This window comes from Eubalaena glacialis, chromosome 2, assembly GCF_028564815.1.
Source record: "Eubalaena glacialis isolate mEubGla1 chromosome 2, mEubGla1.1.hap2.+ XY, whole genome shotgun sequence".
Taxonomy (NCBI): Eukaryota; Metazoa; Chordata; class Mammalia; order Artiodactyla; family Balaenidae; genus Eubalaena; species Eubalaena glacialis.
The window spans coordinates 11,608,327-11,623,547 of NC_083717.1; the positions used below are offsets into that span (position 1 = coordinate 11,608,327).

Below are 15,221 nucleotides of genomic sequence, written 5' to 3' on the forward strand. Positions count from 1 at the left end.
CCAGAGAGGACTAAAGGGTTTGGAGAAAGATGAGGGGCAGGTTTAATCAGTTATGGGGTCGGGCAGTGGTAAGGTCAGACATGGAAAGATAGTTGCCCGTGGTTAGCGCACTGCAACACATTTTTCCAGGTTTGCAGAGAACTTAAAATCTAGCACAACTGGAATAACAGGGCTCTGAATCCACACGTGATACATACTTTGTGAAATTCCTGAAACTTTTAGAGAGAGAAAAAAACGATGCTGCATAAACTTCAAATACTCCAGAACACAGATCCCAGGACTGTTTTGTTCGTTGTAGAGTGATCAGCTCCTGACATGTTGTCCAAGCTCACTAAATATTTGTTGAATGAATAACATCCTCCAGAGTCTTTCTTGCCTAGGTGGTTTATAACGCCAGAAAATTTTGGTTCACGTCTGACACCTAGTGGTATTGTACTCAAATCACTATTAAGTAGCTGCATTTTCCTTCTATTTCAGGGAAATCCTGCAGATCAGTTGCAGTACAATAATAGCTTTGTTCCTGAAACATGTCTCCAAGTTGGTTTTGGGCAGTCTTGCTATTGGCATTTACTAGGACTTTAATTTGAATCAATCAGCAGTAATATTTATAGAGCATCCACTATATGCCAGACACTGTTCTGTGTGCCAGAGATTTTCATGTAGTGTATGTTCTCTTGCATATGTGACCTCACTGAATTTGAATAGATAGGCAGAGCCTTCCATTAGGAGTGGGAAACTTGTTCCAGAACTTAATTTTAGGATTCTATTGTGGTTTTACATGTGAGACCTTTTCTAAATTTATTTCATAGCTTTTGGTGCTACCGTTCCTGTGTCATGAAATACTCCTTTTCATTAATGTTAGGTAGGCTTTCAGGAAGATAGAAGAAAGTAGAAGGAAGGCTTGGGTTTGTTGTCAGTTTATATGATCCAGATTGTGCAAAATACTACATAATATGGAGAACTGTGAACAGATTTTGTTTTCTTTCCTTTAAGAAGAAGTAAAGTTCTGATTTGTTAGTGATGCATACTGAAGTATTTAAAGTATTTGTGAATGAATTGACATGATACCTGGGATTTACACTAAAATACTTTAGGAAAAAAATGTGAGTGTAAATGAAATAAGATGACAGATTTTTAATAATTATTTACATTATGTTCATGGGGGGGTTATTCTACTTTTCTTCTCTATTTTTGTATATGCCGGGCATTTACCACACTAAAAAGTAAACCAAAAAATTTAGACAGGTGTGGGCTGAAAGAAAGTTTGTCATGATTAAGTTAGAACATGATCTGTTTTTTAATATTTAGCAGATTTTCTTAACTTCACTTTGTTCCATTTGATGTTACTTAGAGTTGAGGTTGAGTAGTGAGTGTGTGTTTGCTTATAATGGATGAAATGTGATTGAGACCTGACAGGTGACTTTCTACTGACATTGTCTAGAGACTATTGGAATTTGGGGTTTGGAGCTCATAAGAATTGTTGGAGCTACAGATTGGAGGCTTGGGAGGTTTAATTTCAAAGTACTAGCCATCACTCTGGAAATGAGAGCATCGTACGTGGAAATTTGGGACCACCTAGGTTTAAAAAGCTGGAATGCATATTTTTTTTCCTCAGTGCTTCTACCCTTACCAAAGGGGAAAGGGACCCAATAATCTGCCATGGCAGTCTTCTTAAATTGGATTGTACTTAATTTTCATATAGGATGTATCAGTATTTATCATATGATACATACGGGTTTTTGATGTGAGACAATGTCTCTCTTAGGCTCTTAAGATAGTTTTGTATGCCGTTAGCAAACCAAACCCCTAAAATAAAAATTAGAAGCCTGTTTTCTTTTCTTTCTTTTTTTTAGAAGCCTGTTTTCAACAATGAAAAAAAAAACCAGCTATGAAATATTTCAGGCAAACAGAAAATAAAGGGAAGAAATGTGACTTCCAAATGCTGGCCACCTGTCCTTGTCATCTTAGCATTTTAGCACCCCCCTCCTCCATTTCTCTTTCCCTTTCTCTCTCACTAAGACATAAATGATTATAAATATGGTTAAGGCCCTTCCATACCACTCCTTTTCTATTCTCTTCCCCCAGATGTAACTACTAGCCTGAATTTGCTATTTATCACTCCCTCTGTTTGTTTTTTGCCTTAATAGATCCATAATTCCTCGATAAGTGCTTCTCCATGCCCTGTTTTTTCTGTGTCAATCTGTGACCCAGCAAAGAGAAACAAAGATCATTTTTTATTATTCAGATTTAACTTTGATATCTGTCTGTCTCAATCTACATTGTAGTTTCAATTATTTTGGGTCTGAAAAATAGATATTAATTTCAATAAGCTATTTAATTGATTTTCTTTAAATAATTAATGCCTGGAGCTTTAGTACTCCATTATGTGACCTCTATAGCTTTCCGCCTTTGTGGAGAGCACACGTCTTCCAAGGTTTATCTAACTTTAACTTTCATATGAAGCACAGTTTAATTTCAACAGCCTTTTCTAGTGTAGAGATAGATAGAGGGTTTCTTTGTTTTTGTCTTTTTTTCTTTTTTTACAACAAAGAAATCAGTAAAAAGAATACTTTTAAAAACTGTCATTATAAAAACAGAGATTTGGTTCCATTAAAAAAATTGTTCGGTAGCATCTATGAGAACTGTGAGAGAGAAGGAAAAATTTTTAAAAATCTCAATCTGAGTGATAGCCATTATTTTCTACTGCTTTGCTTTTGGTTAAAATGTAAGATGGTATTTCTTTGTTTAAAGTATAATTTTTTTTTTAAACTCTGATAAGAAATACATTTCTCTTGTCCCTAGAACTAACTATAGGATTCCCTGATCTATACCTATTATTTCTCTATGTATCTTCATTCTCTGTGTCTCGTTTCTAACTGGTATAGTTCTAAGCATATTACTTCTGAAAATAATCTATTTGCTTTAGGCTGCTTGCTTTGTATACTTCATATTTCAAATTTTGAAACAATTTAAATGTTGCAAGTGATTTGGATTTTAGCATTCTCCAAAGAAGAGGGTCATTAGAGTACTCTGGCTTTTAGACGCCAGTCTCTTTGAAGACAGATGAGTAGTCCGTGTCAGAGTTACTGGAAATATGTTAGTATAGAGTCTCTCTTCCTTCTTCCTTCTTCTCTTCGGTGTTCTTCGGTTTGTACTCTTCAACTCCCCCCAATATGCCAGTTGAGTCTGTATTGTTACTCTTTGGTCCAGTATTTAATCAAGCACGAGCAGTGTGACAAGCGCCATGTCCCCTGGCCTCATTCATCCCTGATCTCTATGTAAACTTTCTAAAGCTTTATCATCAGATTAGCATAGTAATAACATTGATTAAATACCTACTTGTATTAGGCATCATATAAGTATTTCAATGGATTCTCTCTTCTAATCCTTGCCAGGTAAAAATAAATTGTCATCATCCTCATTTTTCAGATGAGTTAACTGGGGTACAAATAAATCATTTGTCTAACATCACTTGGGGATAGGGTTGCCAGATAAACTACAGGATGCCCAATTAAATTTGAATTTCTCATAGACAGTCATTTTTGCAAAATCCAGTAACCCTACTTGGAAAGTAAGTGGTAGAGCTGGGATTTTAAACCAGGTAATCTGGTCGTAGGGCTCAAGCTGTTAACCACTGCCTTATACTAGGTATGGAGAATAAAAATCATATCCACCTGGATGTTCATCCAGTATTTGGATGGCAGCTACTACCTATATATTATTATTTCTTTTAGTTGAGTTATTTTTCCCCAACTGATTATATTTACTATAATGTAAAAGTATGTGCATTCTCTCTGATTTCAAAGTGTAACATTCAACTTCAGGCAAATTCATGTATGCTTTTTATAGCTTCTTATTTAAGTCTTTACTAATTGTATGTTAAATAGCATAAAGTGGGACTTTTTCAGTACCTGCTCATTTTAGCCATTCTCATTCATGTAAGGTCATTGTCTTCTTACTTCCTTTTCTCAAATACAGAAAGATTTAATTACATGTGTGTGCTAGAAAGACACACTTCCCTTTTCTTTTGATAAGGTCAAGGAAATAACACTTGAATAAGGTCTTTAGCAGTTCTTTGAAACACATCCTATGTGTTCTCAAAAAATTGAGAAATTATAAAATACACATGTAGAATTGAAAGAGGCCTTTTACTAAGAATTGCCAGGGAAGCCACCTGGCTCTGTCAAATGATCCTACAGGGAAGCAAGGAATACTTTTTCCTGATTAATTACAATTCGGGATCGGACTTTTTGTTTTGCATATCTAGAAACCGACTTTAAAAAACTAAAGACGTAAGAGATTGAATAACACACGCTTTAAATTTGATGCTTGTGATTTCCAGTTCCAGTGGAATTGCAGAGAGCATATATTAAAGAGATGGCACTCTTAAAATTATTGAACCACGTGTTTAACACAAGACTTAGAGTCAAGGAATATGGAAATTGAAGAGAGGGATATTTCTTAGTTAAACCTGCCTGTAATTAAAAGGACGCCTATGGGAAATTTTTCTGTTGTCCAGAAGGGTTTGGTTAAAATCTACAGTAGTAATAGCAAGTCAGAATTTTGGAGAGAGTCCAGAAAGGAAAGTGAACAAGAAGAATCAAAGTACAGCTCTCAGCAGATGTGGTAGTACTGGCTGTAAGACTGGCCCTTCTTTTAGTCTATTCCATCTTCATGTATTTTCAGGTGTAGTGTATTGAAGGATTTGTCAATTTGTGGCAAAGTCTCTCTGATTTTGTAATGGTAGTCATTGCAAAGTTAGTATTTCCTTTATAGAAATCAAAACCAAATTATTTTGGACTGCATTTATTCCGTGTGAGTGAAAGTGCCCATCAGAACTTTCAGAAGTCACTACATTGCTACCCAGCCAGCTCTTTATTATTTTGTAGAATTCATTAATGCTCATTTACATTTTGTATTTTTAAATATAAGTAGGGTATAATCACCTTTGGGGCATAGTGGACTAGAGGACATTAATTAAAACAAAACGTGTCCTCTCTTTAATTATGTAAATCTTTCCATGAAAGCACTGACTTGGCACAGCAAAACTTATTAAACCTTCAGATCTCTAGCCTAGAAGGAATAGATGGTTTTCCTTAAATACCAGCTGTTGTAAATGTTGAGTTGGCTACATAAGGACCTAGCCTGATTACCAGCTGGATTGGCATTAAGTATTTGCATTTTAAGTGACTTATATTGAAAGAAGCCTTCTTTTCCCTTTCAAACTAGTTGTAAGTGGACTGTCTACTTGTATTTGGCAAAGCTTGACAACTGAATAAGTAGTTCAGTTACATTTGAAGCATGAGGGAACACCATGTTTGGATTTGAATCTGGATTCAAATCCCTACTCTGCCTCTTCGTAAGTTACTTAGTCTGTTTCCTCCTCAGTACAATGACAGTATTAAAATCATAATGCCTTTCTTGAAAGCTTGATGTAAGAATTAAATAATAAATTTGTTCATTTATTGCATAATGCTTTATTGAATGCCTGTTCTGTGCCAGGCATTGTTCTGGGTGCTGTGAGCATCAGTGAACGTGACAGAAATCCCTGCTTTTCATTTTAGTGGAAGAGACAAACAACCAGCATGAAAGCAAATAAACATGTAACTTTAAGTAGTGGATGACAAGTTCTGTGAAGAAAAATAAAGCCTGGCACATACAGAAAGTTTTCCCAAACTTTGTATTATAATTTTCAAAGTACAGCAAATACCTTGTCCATCTGGATTCAACAATTAACTTAATGTTGAATATATATTTGCTTTATCTGTCCATCCATACATGTGTCTGGGTGTTTGGATATCTTGGCTTATTTTTTTCTCTCAAGCCATTTGAAAATTAAGTTGCAGATATCATTATCATAATACTGGAAATGTAATAATATAATAATAAAATATGATAATATAAGATTACAATTAGTCCCTAAGTATTTCGGCAAACATCTCTTAAGAATGAGGACATTCTTCCTTATAGTAGGGATTTAACTAGCATTAGTTCTCTGTTTCCTCCAAAACCTCATGGAGAAAGCAGTCAGGGCTGTCTGTCATAGTCAATCAGAAGTGACCAAAGGATTTATAATAATTTTCACGTCTTCTGAACTTAGAGAGCTGTATAGAGTTTCCTTGGGAAGAGATCTGATATATATTTATATTTTTGAAAATTGGATGATAGATACTTTGCAGGTATATTTTTATAACCTTTCAAATTTTTCATTCTTGAAAACGTAAGAATATGAGACTAGTCTTCATCTAAGCACCATGGAGAGTGGAAATACACATTTACCGAGGAATTGCTCCAATTACAAGCTATGCTGAGCGCTTTTACATGTTATCTTATTGAGTCTTCATAGAAACCCTTCAAGAATGCAAAAACATGTCTCTGTACTGTAAAAGAAAAAACAATCATTCCTTTTAAGTAAAAACGTTTACTTACCTGCAACTGGACTATCCAGTGGCAAAGCAAGGATTTGGATCCCTATCTCCTGGTGTCTAAAACATAAGCAGTTTTCCTCTGTGCCCTGTTGCATTTTAAGGAGAGTTAGCCATTCACTACTTTTAGAGGATTTCTTTCAGAGTAAATAGCTAAATATGTAAGGGGAGTTGCTGATAGATGTTCCTTTATTGGTTTCTACTTCTTTTGAGCCACCTTTATGATATACCTGGATAAAAATTCGGTTTTATATGACAATAACTTTATATTTGACAGTCATATTCTGCCCAGCACCACAGTCTAACAAGTATGATTAAAGTACTCCATATATATCTATATGCCTTATTTTCTCAGTTATAGTCTTCTTTAAGGGTCAGGGCTGTGTCTTCTGGTTCCTTGATTTTCCATCTTGAGTATGCATCACGGTCACATGAGGGTTTCTGATTCAGTAGATCTGGGGTGGGGGGGGGGTCCGTGAATTTGCATTTCCAGCACATTCCCTGGTTGTGTTAATGCTGCTGGTCTGGGGATCACACTTTGAGAACCACTGTCTACCTGTTTGTCCCCTCTCAGTACTTACCTTGGTGCTTGTCACTTAGTTTAAATGTCCTCTCACCTGTGACTCTTTTCTTTGACTTCTATGTATTGAAACTGTCAGTTGTTCTCCAATGTTAGTGTGTAGAAGGATCATCTGGGAAACTTCTTGACAAAGCAGATTTCTGATTGGACCCCGAAACATTGATTTTTGTCAAACCCCTGAGCTGTTAATGCAGACGATCCATGGATAGCAGTTTGTGAAGTACTGACTTTCAGATTTGATCACGTATTCCTCATCGCCATGACTGTATGTTGTTGTATCTGTCTCTGTTTTTTAATACCGTAGTACCATTCTTTGTTCATATGTCTTTCTCCCTCCAGAGTCCCTGAAGGGAAAGAACTGTCTTATTTAGGATTATGACTTAGTGCTTAACACCATGCAATGTTAAAAAGCAGTAGAGTTGAATACCGCCTGTGTAATCTAGCTGTGTGACCTTAAGAGAATTTACTTAGTCTCTCTGAGCCTGGGTGTCCTCTTTCATTCGATGGTGGTAGTAATACTTACTTGTTATGGAAATTAGCTCTCAGGTATGTGTAATATTTAGTGTAATAATTTACATACAGAATGTTCCCAGTAAATGGAAATCATTGCTATTGTGGTGGTTGTGTTATGGAAGAAGAAAAATAAATGTTTGAGTTCTTGAAACCCTCTTAATGATGACTTTAGCATCCAGATTTAGGATATGTGTTTAACACTTCATTTAAAAAATCTTTGCTTCACTGTCTCAATTAAATATCATTTTTTATTTTGCTATTTTAAGAAAATATTGTGAGGTAAAATTATGCCTTGGATCTTTTCTTTCTCACAGGAAAACAAAGAAACCGCTTGGAACCGATGGATACCATCTTTGTCAAACAGGTTAAAGAGGGAGGACCTGCTTTTGAAGCTGGATTGTGCACAGGTGCTGATATTCTTACTTAAACCTACCTTTTAATTTCTTTTCTACTTCATTTTTTCCATATTTCATTTTCCATATTTTTCCTTCTGTCTCCTACTGTATGTTTCTTCCTTTTTCTTCATATCAGTTATTACTGTTTTTGAGACCTAGTTAGTTATATGTTTTTTGATACCCAAATGGATGGGTGGGCAGAAATACCATAATTGATATATTGTGGACACTTTTAGTTACCACTCAGATAATGGACCCTCAGAGGCCCTCTTAACCTATTTTGCATACATGTAATTTTGACAAAGGTTAATAAAATAGCAAATGAAGGAGATATTCGTTGAAATAAATGAAATAATCTTGGAGCTCCAAGTTCTGGAAGAGCCTGACCTGCTAGAGGTGAATGAATTCGTCCACCACAAAGAGTAGTTTAAGTCTCCAGTGCAATGCAAGCCCAGCTTCATCTGCAGCTGTCAGTGGATGTGGTCTGGTAGCTGTTTGTTCTGAAATATTTTGTGACTTGTGATTTTAATTAAAAAAACTAAGTAGGATTTAGTTTAGATTAATGCACACACTAAAATAGTTACCCTTTTCTCTTGTTTCTAAACATGAAATAATTTAAAATGGGAATTAGTGAAAAACTATCTTTTACTGCCTTTTGAATAAAATGTTATCTTTGCAGCTACAAATATAAATAGTGGGTGTCACTGGTAAGGTTTATTAGGATGCATTGTTAACTTATTAATTATCTTTTTTGTCATAGTTAAAGTAAGCCTAATTTCAATATCATTAGTATATGTAATATGTACATCAGTGAACATATAGGATTCTATTACCTAGAATGTATCATCTCTCATATTCTAAGCTTCCCATGGTTGGGAGGATGAAGTTGAGGGACTGTGCAAAGCCCACAAAAAATATATTTTTTCCTGTTTTCCTCTTTCCTCTGTCCTTTCTCTCATTATTTTCCTTTCTGCTCCACTGAATTTTTCTGAGTAACCAAACATCCTTTTCCCCATTAAAATGAAGAACAAGTTAATATATATAAAGTCAAAACCATGTCCATACCCATGTTTAAGTTCTGCAATGTAGCACTAATCAATAAACTAAATACACTGAGAGAATACGACAAAGAAAATCAATTGGACTAAAATTAGAGACCACTGAGATAACAAAAATAATTGTCTAAGGCTGTGAAACAGTGTTTCTCTATTAGAAATGACAGGGTAAACGGAGGAATAAATAGTAGTTTTACAACTCAGAAAACAAATGATAGGGGCATAAATAGTATAGTTGTGGTCACTTGGTGATTATACTTTTTGAGGTTTCTAAATTCATCGATGGCTGGACTCTTATTTAAAATATAGTTATATTTCATAAGTAGCTAGATATATTAAAAGTTAGGTTCATTTTTGTAAAAAGACACTTTAAAAAACAAGTAAGGATATATTAAAAATAAGTATATTACTCAAGAAGTATTTCAAAAGTACTCACAAGTGACTTTTTAAAGGAATTCCTCATGTGTTATTTAATTTCTCTTTGAAGGTGATCGAATTATAAAAGTCAATGGAGAAAGTGTTATTGGAAAGACCTATTCCCAAGTAATTGCTTTAATCCAGAACAGGTAAGAGTCTTGAAATAGGATTAATTTTGGCCAAAGATGGGTTTTATAAATCATTGAAGCTAGTAGATTTAATACAATATTGTATTCCTATAAGAAATTGATGTGATGTGGAAATATGAAACTTTCCCTTAAAGTGGAAAATGCATTTGAAAGTTGCCAAGAACAAACTATCTGAGGATGGCTTATTTGGTGGCTTTGTTTTGGCAAATTTATCAGATTTGTAATTAAAATCCTTTAGAGCCTGAGAGGCATATGTTTTAGATTTACCATTAAGTTTCCTACTTTTATTTGAAGTGATAATCAAATTTCTAAATTGTTTATAATAAATATATATAAATGCATATATAATTTATTTTAAAACCACTAAGGATAACTTATCTTAAATAGCTTACTGAATGATATTCTTGGCTCAAATTCATTTGTTTTAACAAAGACAGCCAGAAATCGTCTTTTAATCCGTTTGTTTGCTTACATTCTACAGAATAGGATTTTGAGTTCTAAAGGTAAACAAATATTTATAGAGCGACTGATTGCAAAGATAATTTAGTCCTACTCTTTCTCTCTATCACACACCTAGAATTTTTTTTTTTAATTACAAATAAAGAAATCGAAAGCCAAAGAGGTTGCTGTATTAAATATCTGTCAAGAATAAGCCATGACTCTGGGATCCGATTTCCAGCTCATCACCACAAGAGGTTCTTCCCAGATTCAAATACAGTAACTTTTGGATGATCTGTTGCTTTATATTAGCCATACTCACCTGTCTATAATTAAATTGAGGTTCATTATTTTCTGAAGAATTCTATCAAGCTCCTCTAACCATGTCTAAAGCTGTTCATGCTATAATCTAACTTATGTACGCGAATGACCTAATATGTTGTCACTTTTACAGTTAGGTGATGTGATCATGATTTATTGATCTCAGAGTATTCTCCTTACTGTTGGATTCTAGGTGTTCCTGACAGTGAGCCCTATTTGATCTTAAATATTGAGGAGACCTGGGCACTGGTGAAGAATTGAAAGCCTCCCCGGAGGCAGTGGGGAGATCCACCCAAATTTTCTTTTACTGAAAATAATTTAGATCAAGATAAATATACCAGTATGTTTTGTCAGCCTGTAATTTAAGGGTTTTTTAGTGTATTTGTTAACATGTCTTCTTTAAAAGTACTGTTTTTCCAAACAACCATAACTTAATCTTTGTTTTCCTCAAAATCTACATTAATTTTTTTTGTTTGTTTTTTTTTTTTGTTACTGGTGCAGTTCATCTTTCAGAATAATAATAACACTTTGGAATGACAGTCTTAATTTTTCAACCAATAAAGCAATTTGAAAAATAAATACTGTTTTTTCATGATCTTATTTTTCTTTTAAAAAATTGTGTTCCTTTTGTCTGCAGTTGGTAGCAAATGGATTAATGCAGCACAAAGCCATTGAGATTCTGCAGTGTATTAATGTAAAAATGTATCCTTGCAGAAGAATTTATCTAAGCATCAGTATGTATTTTCTACCAACTCTAAATGTTGAAATACAAGTACCTACATATTTTCTTCGTAGAATTTATTTGAACCTGTGGTTCTAATTGTTTTCCTATTCTCTCAGCATTTATGAACCTAAAAATAAGGGTTCAAATAGAGACACCAGTAAATGATTAGATTTGGGGTTTTTTGTTTTTGTTGTTGTTTGTTTCTTAATCTCTTGATTGTATTGGGGGAAAATCTATCTGATATTGTTAGGGTAGATACTGAAGCACTTGCTGGGGATAGCACTGCTCTCCTTGCCGTATCTAAGTGTAATTCCAGATCACAGGACTCGGTATAATTTATCCCTTCGAACTGTTTTAAACCTAGAGAAACTTCTCTATTATTTTTAACAGGACACTTACTGTACCAAAATAAAATGAGACTTTGAGCTATTCCTGTAAAGGCTCTAAAATTAAATCACGGAGAAGAAAGTAAATTGTTGAGATGCTATATGGTTTTTAAAAAATAAGGAGTCATTTTGATGGTTGTGATGGTGAACTCTGATTTCCTTCCCCTTTGAGGCCAAGAGGGAATATTTCAAAATTAGGATGTTTAATATTGCTTAAAATGTTAAATTTGAGGGTTCTCTGATTATTTTTATGTTAATGTATTTTTAACTTGATAAACAGAATTTGTGGTAAAATTTGTGATTTGTTCTGTGACCTGAAAGAAAATAATACACAATTATATATTGAGTTTTGTTCCAGGAGTATTCAATATAAGTAATATACTTCATGTTTCTAAATTAGAAACGTTATAAAGAACACATGACTGATTATGAATAGCTCAAACATACGGCAGGGTGCCCTCTTTTGTACATAATTAGCCTATATATATAAATGACTTCTTTTCATTTTAATGATTCGGATTTGAAATGTAAAGATTTTTAAAACCCCCATATTAAACCCATAAGCAATTTAAAAAATACTTGTGAGTTAACTCTTTTTCCTTTATGTCTTTCTTGTATACTTCTGCCTCCCCTAAAATAGTATGTGTCTATTCAATTTCAGCGATACCACATTGGAACTTAGTGTTATGCCAAAAGATGAAGACATTCTCCAAGTGGTGAGTTTTATTTATTCAAATATGTGGATTGTTTTATAGTCATGAATGTTAATAAAAATTCTTTAAAGATGGAGGTGGATTAAACTTTTTTTAAAAGATTCTAGGGAAAAAAACTCAAACGCTCTGTTTTTCTCTACATTTTACCAAAAAAACAAAAAAAGGGAAGAGAGAGACTATTGTCCATTTTTTACAATTAAACAACATGAGAATATTTTATTGATTCCACAGTAAACTCTTATTGTTGTCATTTGGAATGAGATTCCTAAAGAGTTTGTTTGCCCAAATGTTGCATTCTAGATACTCCTTCAACCAAAAGCCAAACCTCAGGGTGCAAGTACATATCCCCAGAAATTAGATTTTTTTTTTTTTTTAACTGTGAGGTCAGAAATTTTATGAAAGCCATTTATTAATTTTCCAATAAGCATTACTGTCTGTAAATTACTTACCGAGCAGTTTTCTTAACAGTATCCATTCATTCCATTAGAAGTAATGTTCACAATGAATAGAGTCTACACCTTAAGGGAAAAATATGTTAACATCTTAGAGAGGGAGTGAAACTATGTAGTTGAAAATCTTTAGCATTTATCTTAAAATATCTTTCTCCTCTTGAGAAAGAAAACAAATTAACTGGAGTACTTAACTCCTTTATTAAGCTTAGATATTGCTGAGGGTAAAAAGATGATAAAATAAATTGCATTCAGGAAAATAATACTTTTCCTCAATTGATTTTGTAGTTCAGCAGAGTAAAACAATTAGAGCTAGGAAATAGCAGTGGCTGCTGAAGTTTGTTGTTTGTTTTTTTTAATTCCTTTTAGTGAATAGCTGTTGTCGCTGTTGTTTTCTTACTCAGAACTGATGGAATCCTTGTGGTAGGAATGGAAATTGGAATGTTTTTCATTTGTAAGGCGTTCATTTGAACTTAGCTCGACAAAAGTCCTAAATAATCTTCTGTAAACATTTTTTTTACAAAAAAATCACTAAAGCCAATCCTAATTATTCAGTTTATTCACTTACACATAAAATATAATTAACCGAAATCCATGGAGATCAACCTTATGTTTTCAAGACATACTGATTTTATTTCAAAATGGCATGTTTACTGACAACAGGTTATTACCCTTCTTAAGTGCACAGTTCTGTTGGGGTGAGTGTCTCAACAAGGAAGTTGTAACCATCTGTGGTGGTTTTCTTAGTCAAGTAGCACTAGTTGTAGAGTCCTCCCCTGATCATTCAGCACAGTGAGAGAACAACAGACACAACCACGGAAGGCAGTGAAGTCACTAGACTGAAAATAAATAGGGGGGTCCTCCTGTAGGGCTCCACTTATGCAAAGGACCAGGAGGTGATGCCCACACGGTAGGGCAAACTTTACCTTGAACCCTTGCATTCTCCTGACTCAGAGACAGAGGGCACTTCCGAAACAGAACTGATATCTCATCTTCAGTAGACTCTTTGCTTGCCAAGGTGAAGGCACTGGTTGGACACTGTTTAGAACTGTGAAACGAACAGCTCATTTCACAGAATGGCCGGCGCTGTATAAATTCCCAGGGGAGGAATCAAGCACAGAATTACCATCCTAGCCTGCTGTGTGGTTGATGCAGGGGCGCAACAGTGCAAGGAATCATGTTCTGAGGATGTGATCAGTGGGAAATTAGGTTAATTAATCTCCTTGTGTTTTATTTAGGATAAAGGGAAAATACAAAGTGTTGCAACACAGGGAGAAGTTGGTTCACTGGGCTGACCTGAGCACACAGATCTTCCAGGTTCCTCAGGGTCCTGATATATTGTAACAGAAAATTCATTTTTAAAACTTGTTGAGTTATTTTAATCGTAAGAAATTAAAAGCCCATATCCTTGATGATAAAAGAAAACCTCACTTTTAAACCCAGTCTTCCTTCACATTTGCGTGTGCTATAATTTGTTAGGAAATTGAAGGAGTATATATAGTTCATGCAGACTCTCGGTTGTTCCCTGAAGGACACTGAAATGCAGCAACTTCTTTTCCACACAAATGCTTTTAGCTGGGATATCTACAAGTGGCATTTTTAAAATCTATTATAAAACACAAAGAGAATCTGGGATTTGAAAAACCATATGTGGAAATACTTCTCTCTAACAGATTCTAGAATGAAAATGTTCTATAAGGGGCCTTCAGAAGTATTTATGTTGGTCTTAAATCTGTTACTTAAAATATATGCTTTTAAAGATGTATTTGTCCCTGTGAGGTTGAATATTCATTGTAAAGAAAACATAAACATGAACATTTTTACAGCTACTATAAACATCATTTACCCAAGAGAAAGCCTGTCTCAGTTTTTATATATTTGCCTGGGTCACGGCAGGATCAGGTGTCCATGAACGTTTGCTCCTCAAGTGACATATAGATCAAGTCGTTCTAGAGGTATTCAGCTCATCTCTGAGAGGTGGCATAGAAAATTTAATTTGGTTTAAAACTTACCTCATGTAAGGACAGGTATATAATAATAAATCTCATAATTCACAGAAGACCATGACATGATGTTGAAAAACATGAAGTAAAATTAAGAATTATTTATTATGTTATTAAACTAGTGCTGGTAATAGTACTCCTGTACTTGGCAACCTCATTTTTTAAACTAACATACATTTTCATACATTGTAAAATGTATGTACAGTGACATACATTTTAAACTAACAATACAATAGTACTGTATTCATTTGAGTCATTTGGTGGTCTTATATAATAATATTTTAGACCATGATCATAGTCTTAGACAAGTTCATATTTTTAAGGTGATACTACAAAATAAAAAGCACTTCCTGTTGCATTTTGTAAAAAGACAAAACGATTTTGTTGCCCTCTCAGACACTGAGAGTGGATGAAATAGCCACCACCCGTCAAGTCACCTAAACAGTGATGCTGACTGAAAAAAAAATATGTCCTCAATGGACCCATGGTAGCTCTCAGCGCTAGATCTGGGTGTTCTTTTCTGTGCAGACTTCAAGATACTTCATTAAGCCTTTAGCTCCATGGACTCAAAATTCAGTTTTAAGTAGATCAGTTCTGATGGCTGTGGAGATTCTCGGGTGTGTCTGATGTTTGACGAGGGTATTTGGAGCCTA

The 15,221-nt window shown here is 34.4% G+C and overlaps 1 protein-coding gene across 5 annotated transcripts in view; it reads left to right on the top strand.

Moving 5' to 3' along the window:
- ARHGAP21 (Rho GTPase activating protein 21) overlaps positions 1 to 15,221 on the top strand; it is a 126,011-nt gene that overhangs the window by 70,593 nt on the left and 40,197 nt on the right. For 3 of the 5 annotated variants that reach the window (XM_061178590.1, XM_061178604.1, XM_061178596.1), the window contains exons 5-7: positions 7,833 to 7,925; positions 9,456 to 9,534; positions 12,044 to 12,119. In XM_061178590.1, coding sequence (XP_061034573.1) covers positions 7,833 to 7,925; positions 9,456 to 9,534; positions 12,044 to 12,119 — 248 coding nt within the window. The remainder of the gene's footprint in view (positions 1 to 7,832; positions 7,926 to 9,455; positions 9,535 to 12,043; positions 12,120 to 15,221) is intronic. The other 2 variants (XM_061178611.1, XM_061178616.1) reach the window with 1 other exon arrangement.